Source organism: Carassius carassius, chromosome 40, assembly GCF_963082965.1.
Source record: "Carassius carassius chromosome 40, fCarCar2.1, whole genome shotgun sequence".
Lineage (NCBI taxonomy): Eukaryota > Metazoa > Chordata > Actinopteri > Cypriniformes > Cyprinidae > Carassius > Carassius carassius.
The window spans coordinates 13,623,489-13,641,284 of record NC_081794.1 but is presented as its reverse complement, the minus strand read 5'-3'; the positions used below and the strand labels follow the sequence as shown (position 1 = coordinate 13,641,284).

Sequence of the window (17,796 nt, the reverse complement as noted above, 5' to 3'; positions counted from 1 at the left end):
AAAACATCATTGAATAGTGCATAAGCATGTGATTTTGGATGCACCTTATCAATTCTGCTGAGTGAAACTGGGGAAGAACTGATGACAGCACGGTTTGATCTTCGGCTGACCAATCAGCAGAAAGGTTTGTTTAATTCCCGCCCAGTTGTAGAAATTGAATATTCAAGCTCTTTATTAATTTTCCTATCCCTGAATGAAAAACTAAAATTTAAGCTGAATTCTCGAGAAAAAAAAGGCGAAAAAGGAGCTGTTTATTATTTTAATTAATTTCTACTTTTAATTTTAAATAATAAAAACAAATGAACGAATGATACATGGTTTCAGCACATATATTTGTCTCCTTTTTTATGTTTTAACATTCCTCATTATAAGTCAATTTACTAAATCAATACAGGTAAATCTAGTACTTTTTGACTTTATGTTAATATAATTTGATACAATTTTAAATTAGATAAATATCAGACATCCCAAGTCTCCCGGAAGTTCCGGGAGTCTCCCGCATATTGAAAGCGGCTCCCTGAGACCCGCGAATTAGTTAAAATCTCCCGGAATCTAGACCGAGCGAGCAAAAGCGCGCATGCGAATTGCGAAACAGATACTGTGTTTCAAACCGTGTAGCGCACTCACGGCAGAGAGGGAGAGGGAGCGAGAGACCTTGTGTGTGTGCTAATGTGCGTGTGTGCGAAGCGCATGTAAGACAGAGAGCATCCTGATTGGACTGTTTCTGCAAATCAACCAATCAATTGTCAGTGTGGGCGGGCTTTTATCTCTACTCCCGAGTCCCGAACAAAATTAATTAGTTATGTCTATCTAGAAACAGGAGCACCATTGCAGAGGGAGAGTGCCACAAAACAAAAAAAGTATAAGACACATTTTACGGCAGACTACACGAAAGTGTACCCCTGTCTTATAGGTGTCAAACATAATGACAGTCTTGCTCAAGCATTGCCCATGGGGCGTTATATGATTGCAAAAGGCATGTTGAGGTGAGTTGACAAGTTTCATTTCATCTGCATATTATTCAGGCTAGTTGCCAAGGCTACATGAAAACAACAAACTCCTTAGACCTGTTTAAAGTTGCAATGGAAAATAAATAAATGCAGTTTACATAAATTGTATAAACAGATTATATAAATAGTAAAAGTAATCTACATATTTAAACATAATTAACGAATAATTACATAGGCCTATAGCTTATAGAAATAATATTTTATGCTTTTATATCTTTTAGGGACTACAACATGTTAGAGAGGCTAAGCGCAGGGAAGGCTGCTCCAATATATCTCAGTTCTCCCATTCAGATAGGCAAAGTCTCACTGAGAAGGTGACTACAGCTGAGATCTATTTCCTTCCCTTTTTTTTGTGTGTGTGGGGGGGGGGGGGTACCTCCCTGAAATGACCTTTTGCAGGTTGGGATGTCTGAAATATATACTAATTCATATGATGGGTAACCTAGAATACATGACAATACTGTACATCCTATAGCCTACACAAAGCCAGATAAGCCATATACAGTAAGTTTTCAGTAGAATAATACCTTTTTTTCTGTCCAGTTAAAGCCATGGAAATATGGAAGGCTCAGCCCGAGACCCCAGCAAAGAATTGTAATCGGACACCCGCTCTCCTAATATTTTGTGCCTGTATGCCTAACAGGACAGTGCTGATTCGGTTAACTAGGTCACTCACACCCTCGGTCTTATTTCGCTAAGAAGAACTTTGATTTCTGGCAGCTCCACAAGGCCCCCACAGAAACGGGCTCATTCAATCGCAGGCTGTTTCCAGGCACCTGTTCAGAGGTGAATGCGTGCAGCTGAGGATTGGATTAGCTGACTTATTCTTGCTCAAAGTGCCTGAATCAAATCAATCAGAGGCCTTTCCTTCCCTGCTCCTCATCTGGGACTTCCTCGGAATTGCACCAGATGAAAGACTTGCCTGCCTGTTCCCTGGCTATTTCTAACAAAGCACCACAACAGCCTTTGATGGATCTCAAAATTTGGCAAGAGAGAGTGTGTTATGGGATGTTTAAATGCTTTTCAGTGTATAGTTATACTCTATACTTCTTTTATTCACATGCTTCTCTTTATTTCAGCTTTAATGCATGACAGGAAAGAATAAAAAAATAAAACTACCATGAATTAATTTGCAAAGGTGCTATTAGATTTCATGATGCACGAACAAGCATTGAACTGCTTACTGCTAATGCACACTACATACAAAAAAATAAAAATAAAACCTGTGGAATAGATACATTTAAACAGGCAGTGGGGCTGACAGGATCTGACCTAGACTAGAGTTATTCCACATGATCTGGTTCCTCTGCAATCAGACAAAAGTGCAAGAGCGGGTCAAGTTCTTTGGGTTGATATTTCCAGGTTTACACATTGCTGAATTAACTCAATTGGATACAACAAAGTTCATCGACCTGTTTACAAAAATCTCACAATTCAACATCAAAGACAGCAGTGGAAGGGGGGAAATAAAGATGAAGAGAATGAGGAAAGAAAAAGCTCATTTTATTCCAGTTTATAGTACATCTTCATCTCCAGAACTACCACTCCATTAGATAATGATGTTGCAACAGAAACATTTTCTCTCAAATACAAAAAAAAAAAAAAAAAAAACATATTTAAATAAATAATGCTGAACACAACAACTTCAACCAGCTACTTCTTGGCACAATGTACTGTATAATTTGCATACATATACTGGCAATGGTATAAATATAGCCTACTTTATGGTCTTTTTTTCATCATAAGTCACATCTGTTTGGGTTGGGGGGGGGGGGTAAATAAATAAATAAATAAATAAAATGTACCTTCCGCACAACACATTTGTAAAAGTGCAAAAAACCTTACAGTACATGTGGCAGCAGATACACCTACTGATGACATTTTGACAAATATTTCAACATGCTCATATGCGTTTGAGAGTACACGTAAAAAAGTAATGCCGAATGTACGCAAAAAGAGACCAAACATATATTTCCAAAGACACAAGTTGTGCCCAAGCTTCCATGTTCTTTAACAGTGTTGCTCATGGCATGGCAATGCTACCTTCGCATGAAATATTTCAGTACATGTGACCACCGCTGCTAATACTCCATATTTTAAGCATCAGTTGTTTTGTTGCTTGACCGAGGTGCTTTATAATGACAAAATGAAAGGCACAGATTTTCCTCATCAAGTGTCCTCATCAAATCAATATATAGCACCCGAAAAAAATTCTGTATATTATTTCAAATAAGAGCATCACCCTATGTTTCATAATCCACGCCAGCCCTTTAATATCTGGGATCAATAATGCAGTTTGTTTAATTTCTGTAATGTCTCATCTCTCCATAGCCGTCTCTTTCGTAAACGTTTATTAGATCTTATTGCTACTGATCTTAAACTTTTCGTGTGCCAATTCTTACATCAGTTTCCTTTTACCTTTTCATTGACGGAACACAAACACATCATTGTTACAGTGGATATAAATAGTGGTGAACGGTTCCAAGTATCCCTGGCCTGACTGTCAGCTGACTTGACATGCTCACCCCTGTTGTGCCTCCAATCCACTAGGGGCAGAGTGCGGAGAGTCCTTTCATGACGATAATCCCTTTTGGCTCTCTGCCGCTTGCTTTGAAACGTGTTCAGCCTCTTACACAGTCACCTCTGTCTTACTGTTGGTTACAAAGTAGGGTTGCGTGGGAAGGTAATGATGACTGCGGGCAGTGTGTAGCTCATTAACCTGCTCCACCATGCACATCTTCCTAGGGCCGTAGGTTTTGCGTCGGCCCGCAGTCTCTGCAGCCTCCCAGCTCCTCAGCATGCCGGGGTTTGCAATGGTATTGGAGCTGTAGGCCATTGCGGGATGGGCCACATTGGGTTTAATGCTCCTGTGCTTCTGTCCATTTTGCTTGAGGCACGGGACCTCTGTGACGTAAGAAGCTGTGGGCTCCACGTGCTCCATTCTGACTGGATGAAGTGGCAGGCTTCCCTTTGCCGCCAACTCGACCAAGTGGCGGTGTTGCTTGTTGAGGAAATCACCATTGGCTTTGGCCGCTGATAGCAAGATAGAGAGAAAGAGTGAGGGTAGTTGAGATATCATTAGAAATAAATTTGCTTTCAATTAAAAGAGGTTAATTTATACTCTTTGCAGACACAAAAAAATGCATTAATTGAAATTATGCAGCAAAAATAAGCAGTCACTGAGAGGTATTGAGGAAGAAGTAATTTGATGTAAGGTGGACACTGTGTGCCAACTATAATGGCTATTTTTGGCTGAAAAAACAAAAAAGCTATTGTGTTGTCAATGAAGTCATGGCAATTATGATAAAGACAGATAAAAGAGTCATATCATAATTTTTAATTATATATTATTAATAGTGGTGTCAAACGATTAATCGCATCCAAAGTAAAAGTTTTTGTATATATTTGATTTGTATAGTATATGTGTGTGTCTATGTATATTTATTATGTATATATAAATAAACACACTAGCATTCTCTTTTCTTTTTCTATTCTATCTAATTTTTTTTATTTTATTTATTATTAAAAAAAAACTTGGTGTGTGTACTGCATTAGTCACAGCACTTACACATTGTTGCTCTTATGTTGGTTTGATTGCTTATATTGTCCTCATTAGTAAGTCGCTTTGGATAAAAGCATCTGCTAAATGACTAAATGTAAATTTAAATGTAAAAAAAAATAATGATAAAACATATGCATGGATGAATTATTCACAATAAAAAACAGCTGGTACACAGTGCACTAGTAAGGTCAATGACCCACCTTTCCTTCAGAAACATTAGCAACTGAATGCACGAGTTTAGCACACAAGCAGTTAAGGCTTTCAATCTGTGGTCAGTTAGGCCTGTCACGTTCCTTTAAGAGATGCATCCTTTTACCAGGTAATTCATGTTTGTAAAGGAGTCATTACTTTTAGTGTACCAGACATCCCAGTGTGACTTGCTCAGTCTGCTTTTGATGGTCGGCCGCTTTGACGACCTTGAAGATAAACTTTTTACGCTTAAAATGTGTTTGGTCTTCAGTGTGATAGTAAATCTTATTTATCGTTCATCTTCCCCTGTGGGAGAAGACGAAGACGTCATGCACAGTGGACATTTTTCCACCGTTGCGCCTCTCACTATATCAGATACAAGGATCATCACAACAGACGGGTGAATCAATTACAGTGCTCAACTGTGCACATCCTCAAGAGCCATAATCAAGATGAATCGTGTTTTTGTAACTAGTGCCCCCAGACAGAGTTCAAACATCTATCGGCTCGCAACTCCACACACAGAGATAGTGCCATCAGGATCTCAAAGGGTTTTGGTGGGAGGATATTCTGGTGCAGGCCTTTATTAGACGCTCCACTTCTCTATGTCGGGGTGGAAATCCAATTCTGTGACCTTAGAGATGTGTTTGGGGACTAAGAGAAAAGTATTGATTTGCAGAATTGGGACTTGTCAGCTCTAACAATTCTGTACCTTTGAGAATTTTCATGGAGGAGGCAATTAAATAAGAAAAAATAACTACAACGCCAGAGGGTGAGTTTTTCTTAGTTCGATGATCTCATATGGTATATGACATCCATGATGAGGTGAAATTAGAACATTTGGTAGGGGCAGGAAGGAAGCTTGAAGTTACTTCACAGTGTAAATAGGGATGTAATGATGCACCCTGAGACAGATGAAAATCCATACAGATACGTGACAAATCGAGTCGGTTGAGAGTTTAAACAAATCGCAATACAGTTGAGGGTGGAGGTTTATATGAATGTATCTCTGAGGGGAACTGACTGTCTTTAGAAAAGTTTAGATTGTATTTTATTTTGGTTTTGAATGAGTTTTTCTGAGTTTTCTATTTTGTTTAAATGTTAAAATATTTTATAGTTTAATAAATTTAGAATTTCACAGTCTAGTGCTATTGCTATCTAATGAAATGGTCATGTTTAATTCAAGTGGGTTGCAAAGATTTCAATGCAAAAATATATCTGTTTCTTTTTTCATGCAAAAGTATTGGTTTGATTTCAGTTTTTCATCGTTATGTTGTTTTTTTCCAGTAGCCTGTATATACTGTACATTGTTTAAGTTTAGAGTCAGTAAGTTTTTATTTTATTTTATTTTGACACATTAAATTGCTCAATAATAAATAATACCAATCCTGCCATAATTTGAAATAAATAAATGTATGTATTATGTATGTAATGGCAGTAAAGACATTTATTGTTACAAAATATTTATATTTAAAAATCATTTTTTTCTTTTAAACTTTGCATTACCACCACAAAATTATTATTTTTTTTTTAATTAAGCAAAGCATTTAAAACACTGATAATAATAAGAAATGTTTCTTGAACACCAATCATCATATTAGAATGATTTCTGAAGGATCATGTGACACTGAAGACTGGAGCAATGGCTGTTAAAAATTACATTTTAAGACAATATGAATGCAGGTCAACTGTATACAACTTGAATACAAATCCAGTGATAAAACCAGTGACAAAGCCTCTCATTCTGGGATTCGTCAATTATTTGTAAAATATTCTGCGGTAAATGCTATGTTCAATAAGAGGAATAATTTATGAGTTTTGGATGGGAAAGATCCACATGAGAGTATAACACTGACATGCTAAAAATGATCCTTTTGAGTGTACATCCTTACCCACAGCCTTCAGTGAGGCGTATTTGTTGAACGCTTTTGCCGATTGCTGTTGCTCATAGACATGGGACAGCTGGCTGAGGGCTGGATAAGGGTGCGTTTGCATCATGTTGTTTATCTGGCCGCCTTCTGCAAACAAAATGAAATATTGTTAAAGGGTTGCATCATTTTGTCTTAATTTGCAGCATTTTTTTTGTCATCTCTAATAATATGTCTTGCTTCCTGCTTACTGAGCTTACTTGGGATTCACTTGCCACTGATAACAAAAGACAAACAGACACCTAAAGGCTCTAAAACTTTCTTTACATAAAATAGGTTGCAAGCAGACGAAAAAAGAATCAGACTGAACGGATCCGATAACGAGCTGTTTGATGTGTGTGTGCGGCTAGTGTCACAACCCGGTCCAATCTGCCTCCTGTGATGTGCCAGTCAAAGAATAAGCCATGGTATGTATATACAACCAGTCCCATTGATTTCCTCCCTTGACTTCCTGTGGTTCAGAGAGATGAATTGTCAGCGGTGAATGACGATCAAAGAGGTGTAACCTGCATGGCAGGGCTGTCAGAGCAGAGCTCCTGTTGTGACTAATTAATCACTTAGCCCTGCAGCAGGGTTGCTGACACACGTCTGTACTGAGTGTGTGCAGTGAGTCATTACACACCAGACATCGCACAGATTACTGCTCAACAGAGCTCCAGAAAACACTACTGTACACGCATTAGCACTTAGTATGCTTGGGTTCTCTAATGTTTTTGTCAAATAATAAAAGATTATTTGTCTTTGTTTTGCCAAAGCTTGTGGCAAAATATTATTTATTTGCTAATAGTACATCATTATTTCCAGTTACGTAATTTTTTTAAATTGGATGACTCGGGGAAACAGATTCTGAACTCTTTGAGTGCACCAACTCGTACTGTGCAAACTTCACATGAAAATCTTGACTGATGTACACTACTGTTCAAAATATATATATATATATTATATATATATATATATATATATATATATATATATATATATATATATATATATATATATATATATATATATATATATATATTTAATAAAACGAATAGCCTACTTTTATTCATAAAGCATGATTTTTTTATTTTTTTATTTTTTGCTTAAAAGAGTAATATTTTAGATAAATGTTCTTTTAAACTTTCTATTCATCAAAGAATCCTGAAAAAAAAGATTATCAGTTTCCACAAAAATATTAAGCAAAACACAGTTTTCATCATATTAATAAAAGCAGATCAGCAAATTAGAATAATTTCTGAAGGATCATGTTACATCAGAGGAATAATTTGCATTGTAAATTATATACATTTAGTGGGCTTAACTACTATGTACTTACATCAGTTCATATTGTATTGCAAAACACTTTTGCTGCTGTTGAGGTGGGATACAGGTAAGGCTAGGGAGAGGTTTGGTGGTTATATGAAAATAATTACAGATGTAATTATATGCAGGTTTATATATATTTATATGTATATAAGTACAATGTAAAAACATGTATGTACACAATATGTGCATTGTAACAAATGATTAATTTAATAGTAAGTACATAATAGTTAAGGCCACTTCATATAAAACGGGACCAAAGAAATTGAGCATAACAGACATTTTTGAAAAACATGAAACATTTGAAAATTTTTGTGATTCTTCAATTAGACGTCCCAATTCTCTCCCCTTAAAATTATTTATAATTTCATTTTAATCTAGTTTTAAAAAACATTTAGCTTTAAACTTTTTTATTCAATCTCTTTAATTATACATTTTTTATTACTTTTTTATTAGTTACATTTGCCAGAATTTTCTTTTTATTATTACTCAAAAAAATTCAAATTTTTATTCATTTTGTATATATATATATATATATATATATATATATATATATATATATATATATGCTCACACACACACACACACACACACACACACACACACACACACACACACATACGTATATGTTTTTGTGTGAGTGTTATGTCCAAGTCTTATAGACTGCTACTATTAACATTTAATCTCTAACAGGCAAAGAGAGCAGTCAGATATTATTAAGTGGGCTAAGTGTCCTCATCCCGGTCCTCAGATCTGTGACCTATTCCTTGACCTCAGGCAAACTGTAAGTGGCGAGATGAGCACATAATAGTGCGAGTGATAGGCCATGAGTTTAGTAAGGTGAAAAAACTAATAAACTTCACAAAGCCAGAAGAAGCACATATACAATAATAAAAAAGACATAAACACCTCTATTTTGAATAACATTTGTTGGATTTTAGGCCAAAACGTTCCTGTTAACCATACATGCTGTTCATTTTGTACATCACAGATTTTGCGGCCTACTCTTTTGAAAATTTGACAGAAGTAGCAGATAAGTGGGAGTGATCCCATGCCTGGTTCTATTCAATTTCCTTGGTATCTTAGTGTTTGTTTTGTTTTGTGTAAGAAGCTGACTCATATCCACTGGGAGAACTTCCTCCCAAGTGTTTGGTTGCAAATTGCCTTTACACCATCTTCTCCTAGTGCTATCGCTCTCGTCATGGCAACACAAGCGTTTGTGCTCTGTTTGCGGTGCATGCAGCCAGTGTCTTGTATGGTTTCCACCACCCACATGCTAAGAAAACTCAGTGTTTGCAATTGGTGGACCTTCGGTGTTTGTTCTCGTGTTTTTAAATACCCCATTTTTACTAGCCCGTCGAACAAGGAAACATTAACACGCATTAATTAGCAATTGTTATCTGCTGCTGAGGAGAAAGATGGTTTTGCTGGGATCACATCCAACTTTGCAATTAGTGGACTGCAATGTGTTGGAGCGGGTTTAAATACAGGCATGTAAATGGCCCATCACAGCCCACAGTGGATAATCCCTGTCAGGTGGATCTAATACAGACCTGTAGGGGCGATTCTAGAATTCTAAGTGCGCTCAGCCTCAGACCTGAGCATGAGCTCATGTAGCTCAGAGGAACTTTTCCTTCTTGAGGTCTGAGAGGTTGTGAGTATGAATCTTGCTTAACAATATGACAATATGTCAGCCAGTGTTTATGGGAGTATTTGTTTGTATTTTGTTTTATTTTTTGTGACACATCACTACCAGCTACTGTATATATCCAGGTCTGCTTTGACTGGAGGGAAGGATGCTGGTGTGAAGTTTCATCCTGAAGAAAAAATTCTATGAAATGACAGCTTACAGCTAATTTGAAGAGAGATCACAGATTTTTGTGAAGAGAGATCACAGAAGTGCTGACAGCTGAAATTTGCCACAGATTTTGAGTGAAGTAAAGAGTTAAAAGAATAAATATAGTCTATTATATTTTACTACTATATTTATCTAGTGGAGATGTATGCATGATTATAAATAATGCGTGTATATCACGACACAACAATAAGAAAAGTGTGCTGGCCCTGGAGAGTGTTTATGAAATAATAATTCGATTAGATAATTAGTGATATCCGGTTAGCGAACGAATCAATCGATTTAACCAGTTCTTCTTGAACCGGTTCTTCTTGAACCAGTTCACCAAATTGAACTGAATCGTTTGAAACCGTTCGAGTCTCCAATAAGCATTAATCCACAAATGACTTAAACTGTTTTTAACGTGGCTGACACTCCCTCTGAGTTAAAACAAACCAATATCCCGGAGTAATTCATGTAATCAAACAGTACACTGACTGAACTGCTGTGAAGAGAGAACTGAAGAGAAGAGAAGAGAGAATACTTCCTGTATTCGCTACATACGTCTGCTATGTTCAGTGTTCGGGGGGAACGAGTTACAAAGTTGGCATAGCCTACTTATCACAACATTGTCAATCGCGTTGTCAATCGCAAACGATAATTTATTAAAATGTCTCGCTACCGAACTACCTACAGTAGCTTAATTTGTGGAGGAGGAAGAGAAAGCACCCATTTGGTAAATGAGCCAGTGAGAAATAATAACTTTTAAGTAGGGTCCAGTGCCTTTTCGATACTTTTAAAATGGTACAGGCGCCTAAACGGTACCTGAACCGATACTTAAAAAAAAAAGAACCACAAAAAAACTATGGATAATATTAAAGAACATTACAAATATTTAAAATAAATCCATAGCTTTTACCTTGGATGCTCTCATTTCCCAAGTTGTGCTTCCTTTAATCTAAGGCTAATAAATGTATTTCACAATCTGGGTCATTATTTAATACAAAACCACACATAATGTTTCTACTGTATCTCTGTCACTCACTCTGATATTTAGTTAAGATGAGTGCTGTCTGTCACTGTCTTTAATCAGTTCTGTGAATTACTGTATGGTCATTCTTTATAAAGTAGCAACAATATTGTTTTTAAAATACAGTACTGTGCAAAAGTCTTGGGCACATTAGTATTTTCACCCCAAAAAAGGGTTTTAAGCCAGTTATTTATATCTTTTGCTGTAGTGTGTCAGTAGGAATTAGTTTGCCATTAATTTTAATAATAATCTAGTAAAATAATTTTAATAATAATCTAATAATTTTGAATGCACAAGCAGTCTGACAACGGCAAAATGAATGTTTGGAAATGTAAACTGATATTTTATACTGACACACTACAGCAAAATATATAAATAACTGGTCGAACACCATTCTTTTAAGTGAAAATACTAACGTGCCTAAGACTTTTGCACAGTAGTGTATGTATAAAGTACGTATGATTAAATTAAGTATATTTAAATAAGTGTAATTAAAGTATGTGTTCGTTCATATGTGTTAAGGGCTAGATTTTCGCTGGAGGAAACAGCTGTGGTGTGATGAGCGAAAACTTTACAGTAGATTGTAAACCGGCTCCCTCTTGACCCTTTGTAAACTGTATTTATGACAAAGAACTACACAGATACGGATATTCTAACAATCTATCGATAAACACATACCTTGTGTCCTCTGCTTGTGTTTAAGTGCGCATGCGCTGCTCTGCTGCGGTTGAAGAGCACGCTGAAAGACGGAGAGGAGACCGGTCTGACGCCGGTCTCATATGAAATTTAAGGGGACTGACTCTGAGGCGATCGGATACCGGTTCCATACCCAACCCTTCTTTTTTAAGAAATATATTTTTTGATAAATGAACCCAAAACTGTCTATGTCCTTGCTGGAGTGTGATGTGATTTGTGTCATGTGCAGGTGCGATGGATCGCGTAAAAACCAATAGGGTGTCGGAATGGTATATGTTTATACTTCTCATCCAACCACAATCAAATTCACTCCATCCGGATGGCGCGATTTATCTGGATAGTTTTTTTTTTTTTTTATGATGACAAATGAAAACAAGCCGAAATGAAATAGCAGTAATGAACCTATTTTTAAAATGTAAGGAGTAGAAAGTACAGATACTTGCATGAAAATGTAAGGAGTAGAAGTAAAAAGTCGGCTGAAAAACTCAAGTAAAGTATAGATACCCAAAATTTATACTTAAGTAATGTAACGAAGTATTTGTACTTCGTTACTTGAGACCTCTGGAAGACAATGCTAAATAAAGTCGTAGTTTTTATTGTTGGACCAAAATGTATTTTCGATGCTTCAACAAATTCTAACTGACCCTCTGATGTCCAGTGTTGGGAGTAACGGCGTTTAAGTATTAATGTTAAGTATTAGCGTATTATTTTAAGTTTTAGCATTTCGTTACAAACGCAGTTTAATTTTCAGTAATGGAGTAATCTAATTAATTACTTTTCCCATCGTTGCAACACCGTTATCTTTACTGAGAATGTAAAGTGTCACGTTACTACAATTTGGTTGAATAAAGTGCGAGGTGTCATGCTTTGGCTAGTGGCTACACATCAGCTGCCTGACACCATTGCAAATCCGATGATGATTGGCTGGGTGGGCGGTGCCCTGCTCACGCTGTCTCACTGCACGCTCTGACAACTACTAAACACAAGACGACATCAGCAATAATGGTGTTCTTGAACTGGAAGTACTGAAATTAAAGGCGAGAATGTTTCTGTAACATGCATGGTATACCCAGGAAAAAAGACTTTATCCACATCTGCCTTAAGCAACTCAAATCTTATGAACCACCTAACATCAACACATGCTAATATTAGCTGGGTGGGCGGTGCCCTGCTCACGCTGTCTCACTACACGCTCTGACAACTACTAAACACAAGACGACATCAGCGATAATGGTGTTCTCGAACTGGAAGTACTGGAAATTAAAGGCGAGAATGTTTCTGTAACATGCACGGTATACCCAGGAAAAAAGACTTTATCCACGTCTGCCTCAAGCAATTCAAATCTTATGAACCACCTAACATTAACACATGCTAACATGTTACTGTCCTGACTATTTAATGCTGTGTTCAAACCAGACGTGACTTGCACGAATAACTCGCGCTATTCGCACATAGCTGAACGCTTGAACATTTTGAGTTCATACGCTTCATTCGCGTGTGAAATTAACTTCACAACAGATGCAAATTCGCGTCATGGGGTGGCTTCTGCCAGTTGAGTTCATGCAGCATTTTCAACCACCATTTTTAATCAGATAATTTTCTAAATATTACTGTTATCGTGTCATGAAATGTAGTTCTACCAGAAAGACTCGGGAGATAAAACGTACGAAGCATACATTTATTGACAGCTCAGCAAGTATAATTATAAATTTCTTTGGCGGAAGGCCCCGTCCATGGTTCATAATCCGAGGGTATCGAATCTGCATTTCCTGCCTGAAGACGAAGGCAGGGGCGCAGCCGACCCCCCTGGAAGGTAAGGACAGGACTATCCTGGTGGTGGTGGGGAGGGTGGAGGTTGTTATCACGTCGGCATCTGTGAACTCAAACATGTGTAAGTACGATCTTTTATACCAAAGTATAAAGACATGATTGGATAATGAGGAAGGTAATTAGTGACGAAGTAATTGAGTCTTCCTGGCAGAACTTAGGCTAAAGCTTTCATTTTTAAAAGTATTTCATGCGAGAATGTAGTTGTTTTAAACTCAAATATGCCGTTTATTTAAAAATGTGTTTCACCGATTTTCGGAGGATCTTTTCGTGTCTTTGCATTGACTTAACATTGAAATCACTTGCGCCAGGCGCTTTATTCGAGTCTGGTGTGAACGAACCATAAGAGTTGGATAGTGTTCTGTTTATTGTGCTGTAACTTTAGGCCTAATATACAGTTACAGAGATTTGCACTAATGGACAGGTTTCCCTTTGTTTCTTTTTACCCAAGTTTAAATTTGTTTGTCTTAATTTTGTATTTGAATTTTATTTTCAATATAATTTTTTTATATGTTTTTATTTCTATGCATATCATATGGCAGGCTGCAATCTAAAATACTTTATATAATACTTTTCTAAAATACTTATAGTGTTTTTATTCTTCAATCAGTTAATATAAACATCTTATATATTAAAGATGTTATAGGACGTAAAAGCGTTATAGTACATAAAAAATAACGTCACAGTTACTTTGCTGAGTAACATTACTTTTACAATGTGGTAACTGAGCTACTAACTCAATTACATTTTGGGAGAAGTAATTTGTAACTGTAACTAATTACTTTTTTCAAGTAAGATGACCAAAACTGCTGATGTCACATGGACTACTTTGAAGATGATTTATTACCTTTCTGGACATAGACAGTGTGCCGTACATAAATTTTCAATGGAGGGACAGAAAGCTCTCAGACTAAATCTAAAATATCCTAAACTGTGTTCCGAAGATAAACTGAGGTCTTACGAGTCATTAATGACATATTTTTCATTTTTGGGTGAACTAACCCTTTAACTTGTTGTTTATAAGCATGCCGATAATTAACATATTGCCTGTTTATTAGTACTTGTAAAGCACATATTATTCATGATCATATTCTACATCCCTAATAACAACTTACTAACTATTAATAAGCAGCAAATTAGAAATTTGCTAATGGCGAGAATTGGACCTTAAAATGGAATGTGACCAAAAATAATGCTTACATACATCTTGTAGAATCTGCAAAATGTTAAATATTTTACCAAAATAACAGATATTTACATTAGCCCACGAAAGCAAAATAATATAGCTGAATTCAGATGACCCATTCAAAGGTTACCCATCTGTTATCTGGAAGTACTTTGGCTGTTTTGGCAGTTAAACTGCCTACTGTTCTTCAGAAAATATTCCAGATCCTGTACTGTCTTTGGTTGTCCAGTATCTTCTGCATATTTAAACCCCTTCCAGCAGAGACTGCGTGATTTTAAAAATCTTTTCACAGATGCAGACATTTACTGATGCTCAAGAAGGAAATGCTGTGCATTAAAACTATTAAACAGGATGGATGTGTGTAATTTTGTTTTGTAAAAATAGTTTAAAATGTACTGTATTTCACTATGACTGCATTTCAGAAGCTAAATATGACAGATGCTTCCCAGAATACAAATTATGTACAATTTGCCCTGATCATTCAAAAATGTTTCAGTCCTCTCCTCAGCTCTTAATACATAATTTTGCTTTGTTGAGTATCAGTGAATGTCTGCTCCTTTTGTTAACAATAGATGTGTGTGAATTAAACTTATTTGAACTTTTGAATTGGTTTATTTGTATAAATTCAGTCATTATTTTGTCTTGTGGACTAGTGTATATGTTACCAACTGTTGTGTAAAAAAGCTTAAGCACAACAGTACAAAAAAAAAAAAAAAAAAACCCTTCCAAATTTTTGATCCCTCTTATTTTCTCAAAATTATTAACATTTAACAGAATCTGCAAGTTAAACCTATGACCACAACCATACTCTGTTTTAAGTGGCAGGGGCTCAATTTATTACATTTATTTTTGGGCATGATTAACTTGACCAGCACTGTTTGGCACTATTAATAACACCCATTCAAACAGACAGATAGCAGCAGAGGTAGAATAGAAGTATAAGCTGCTCATAGTAGGTTAGGTCACAATTCATTTTAAATGTAAGAAGAGGGCACAATCCTGTGAAACTGCTTCGGATGAGCGATAGAGAAGCAGAGTGTGTCTATGAAAGCTGTTTGCTTCTATCAGGCTCTGCTATTGTTCTCTAAATGGGGTGGCCTGAAGATGGCAGAGCGTTTGCTTTCTTTAAAAATGAGGTCAAAGTGCACTTGATCATATAGGTTTGCTTTTAGTGCTGGACCTCTTGCCTTCTGTGTACAGCTAGCTTCTCCACACTGCAGAATACATGACAAGAGGAGAATGATAATTTGTTGTTTAATGCACACTTACTTGTCAAATGTTTGGAATAATTAAAATTAATAATTATTTTTTTAAATAAAAAATTCTAACAATTAATGTCAATAAAATGAAATCACATATACTCACAAAGGATGCATTTGATGAAAAATAAAGTAAAAATAGCATTAATGTGAAATGTTATCACAATTAAAATCAACCGTAAAAAACAAACAAAAAAAAAACAAACAAATATATAAATATATATATATATATATATATATATAAACTCAATTATTCTGATACATGTATATATATATATATATATATATATATATATATATATATATATATATATAATATTTGACGATATTGCTGTTTTTACATTTTGAGCAAGTAAATTAAAAAAGACTTTTAAAAATGTATACATTGACATGATTTCCACTTGACCGTGACATTAGGTTTTAAGAGGAATGTCCGTACTGCTAACTATCATGGTCAAATAGGTAAACACTGATAAAAAGAAATCAGTTTTTACGCAAAGGGAAAGACGAAGATTCAGTATACAGTATTAACCTTATTAAATATCCATAAATTTGCCAACACTTTTAGAGAGTGTGAGATTGGACTGCTTGGTTTTATAAACACTGATGTCCTCATTATCCACTCCATATGTTTATTTGTTCACTAGTGCTCATTAGACATGCAGGATGCTGCCTCTCATGAGAGAATGCCATAGAAATCCACACAGAGTCATTACCAACAACCTACAAATGTCACTGTATTGTTGCGTTTCAAACTGACGAAAGATGAGGCACGATATATTTCAGATCCACAAAGCTGATATGAGAAAAAGTGTGAATTAAAAATGACAAACAGGCAGGCACCCAAAATGAGCAAAGCATGTGAAAATCTGATTTTGTAAATAACGTATGGGATTCAACAATGAGGTTCAGATTTTTTCCTATAAACCCACAAAAATAAAAAACAGTAGCAATTTATAAATATACAGCGTGTAAAATAAGAATTGAACACATCGCAATTTTTCACAGCAATATATTTCTAAAAGTGTTGTTAACATGAAACTTTCACCAGATGTCAGTGACAACTCAAGTAATCAATACATACAAAGAAAACAAAACAAATAAATTCAGAAATGTAGTTCTTTGTAATAAAGTGGAATGACCCAGGGAAGAAGTATTGAACATGCTTACTGAAATTACATTCGTTCTCTTCATACAAAAGCCTTTGTTGTTAATGACAGCTTCAAGATGCCCCCTGTATGGAGAAACTAGTCGCATGCATTGCTCTGGTGTGATTTTGTCCCATTCTTCCACACAGTCTTTAAATCTGGAAGGTTCTGTGGGCCTCTTCTATGAACTCTGATCTGTAGTTCTTTCCATAGATTTTCCATTGGATTCAAGTCAGGCTGGGCCATTCTAGCAACTTTATTTTCTTTTTCTGAAACAAATTGAGAGTTTCCTTGGCTGTATGTTTGGGATCATTGTCTTTCTGAAATGTCCACCCTTGTTTCATCTTCATCAACTTGGTAGATGGCAGCAGATTTGATCAATTCTGATCCATTCATTCTTATATGAATTTTGCCAGGGCTACACCGTTATGTTTTTGGGGTGTGTATTATGGCTCCAAATTTAATTTCACAGGCTTGTCTAAATGTGGTGCAACAAACTTTAAACAAGCTTCAACATGCTTTTTCTTCAGCAGTGGTGTCTTGCATGGTGAGCGTGCATGCAGGCCACGGCAGTTGAGTGCATTACTTATTATTTTCTTTGAAACAATTGTGCATGCAAATTCCAGGTCTTTCTGAAGATGTTCTGAAGTGTTCCTGGCCTCTTAGAAAACTCATCTGATAATTTTTTTCATTGCTCTGTCAGAAATATTACAAGGAGCACCTGTTCATGGCTGGTTTATGGTGAAATTATGCTCTTTCCACTTCCGGATTATGGCCCCAACAATGCTCGCTGCAACATTCAGAAGTATAGAAATCCTTCTG

General features: G+C 36.0%; 1 protein-coding gene across 1 annotated transcript in view; it reads right to left on the bottom strand.

Moving 5' to 3' along the window:
• Positions 1-2,492: 2,492 nt before the first annotated feature.
• LOC132122151 (protein shisa-9A) overlaps positions 2,493-17,796 on the bottom strand; it is a 42,442-nt gene continuing 27,138 nt past the window's right edge. Inside the window, exons 3-4 of the mRNA XM_059532085.1 lie at positions 6,654-6,779; positions 2,493-4,043 (exon numbers count right to left, since the gene is read on the bottom strand). Coding sequence (XP_059388068.1) covers positions 3,640-4,043; positions 6,654-6,779 — 530 coding nt within the window. The 3' untranslated portion in view covers positions 2,493-3,639. The remainder of the gene's footprint in view (positions 4,044-6,653; positions 6,780-17,796) is intronic.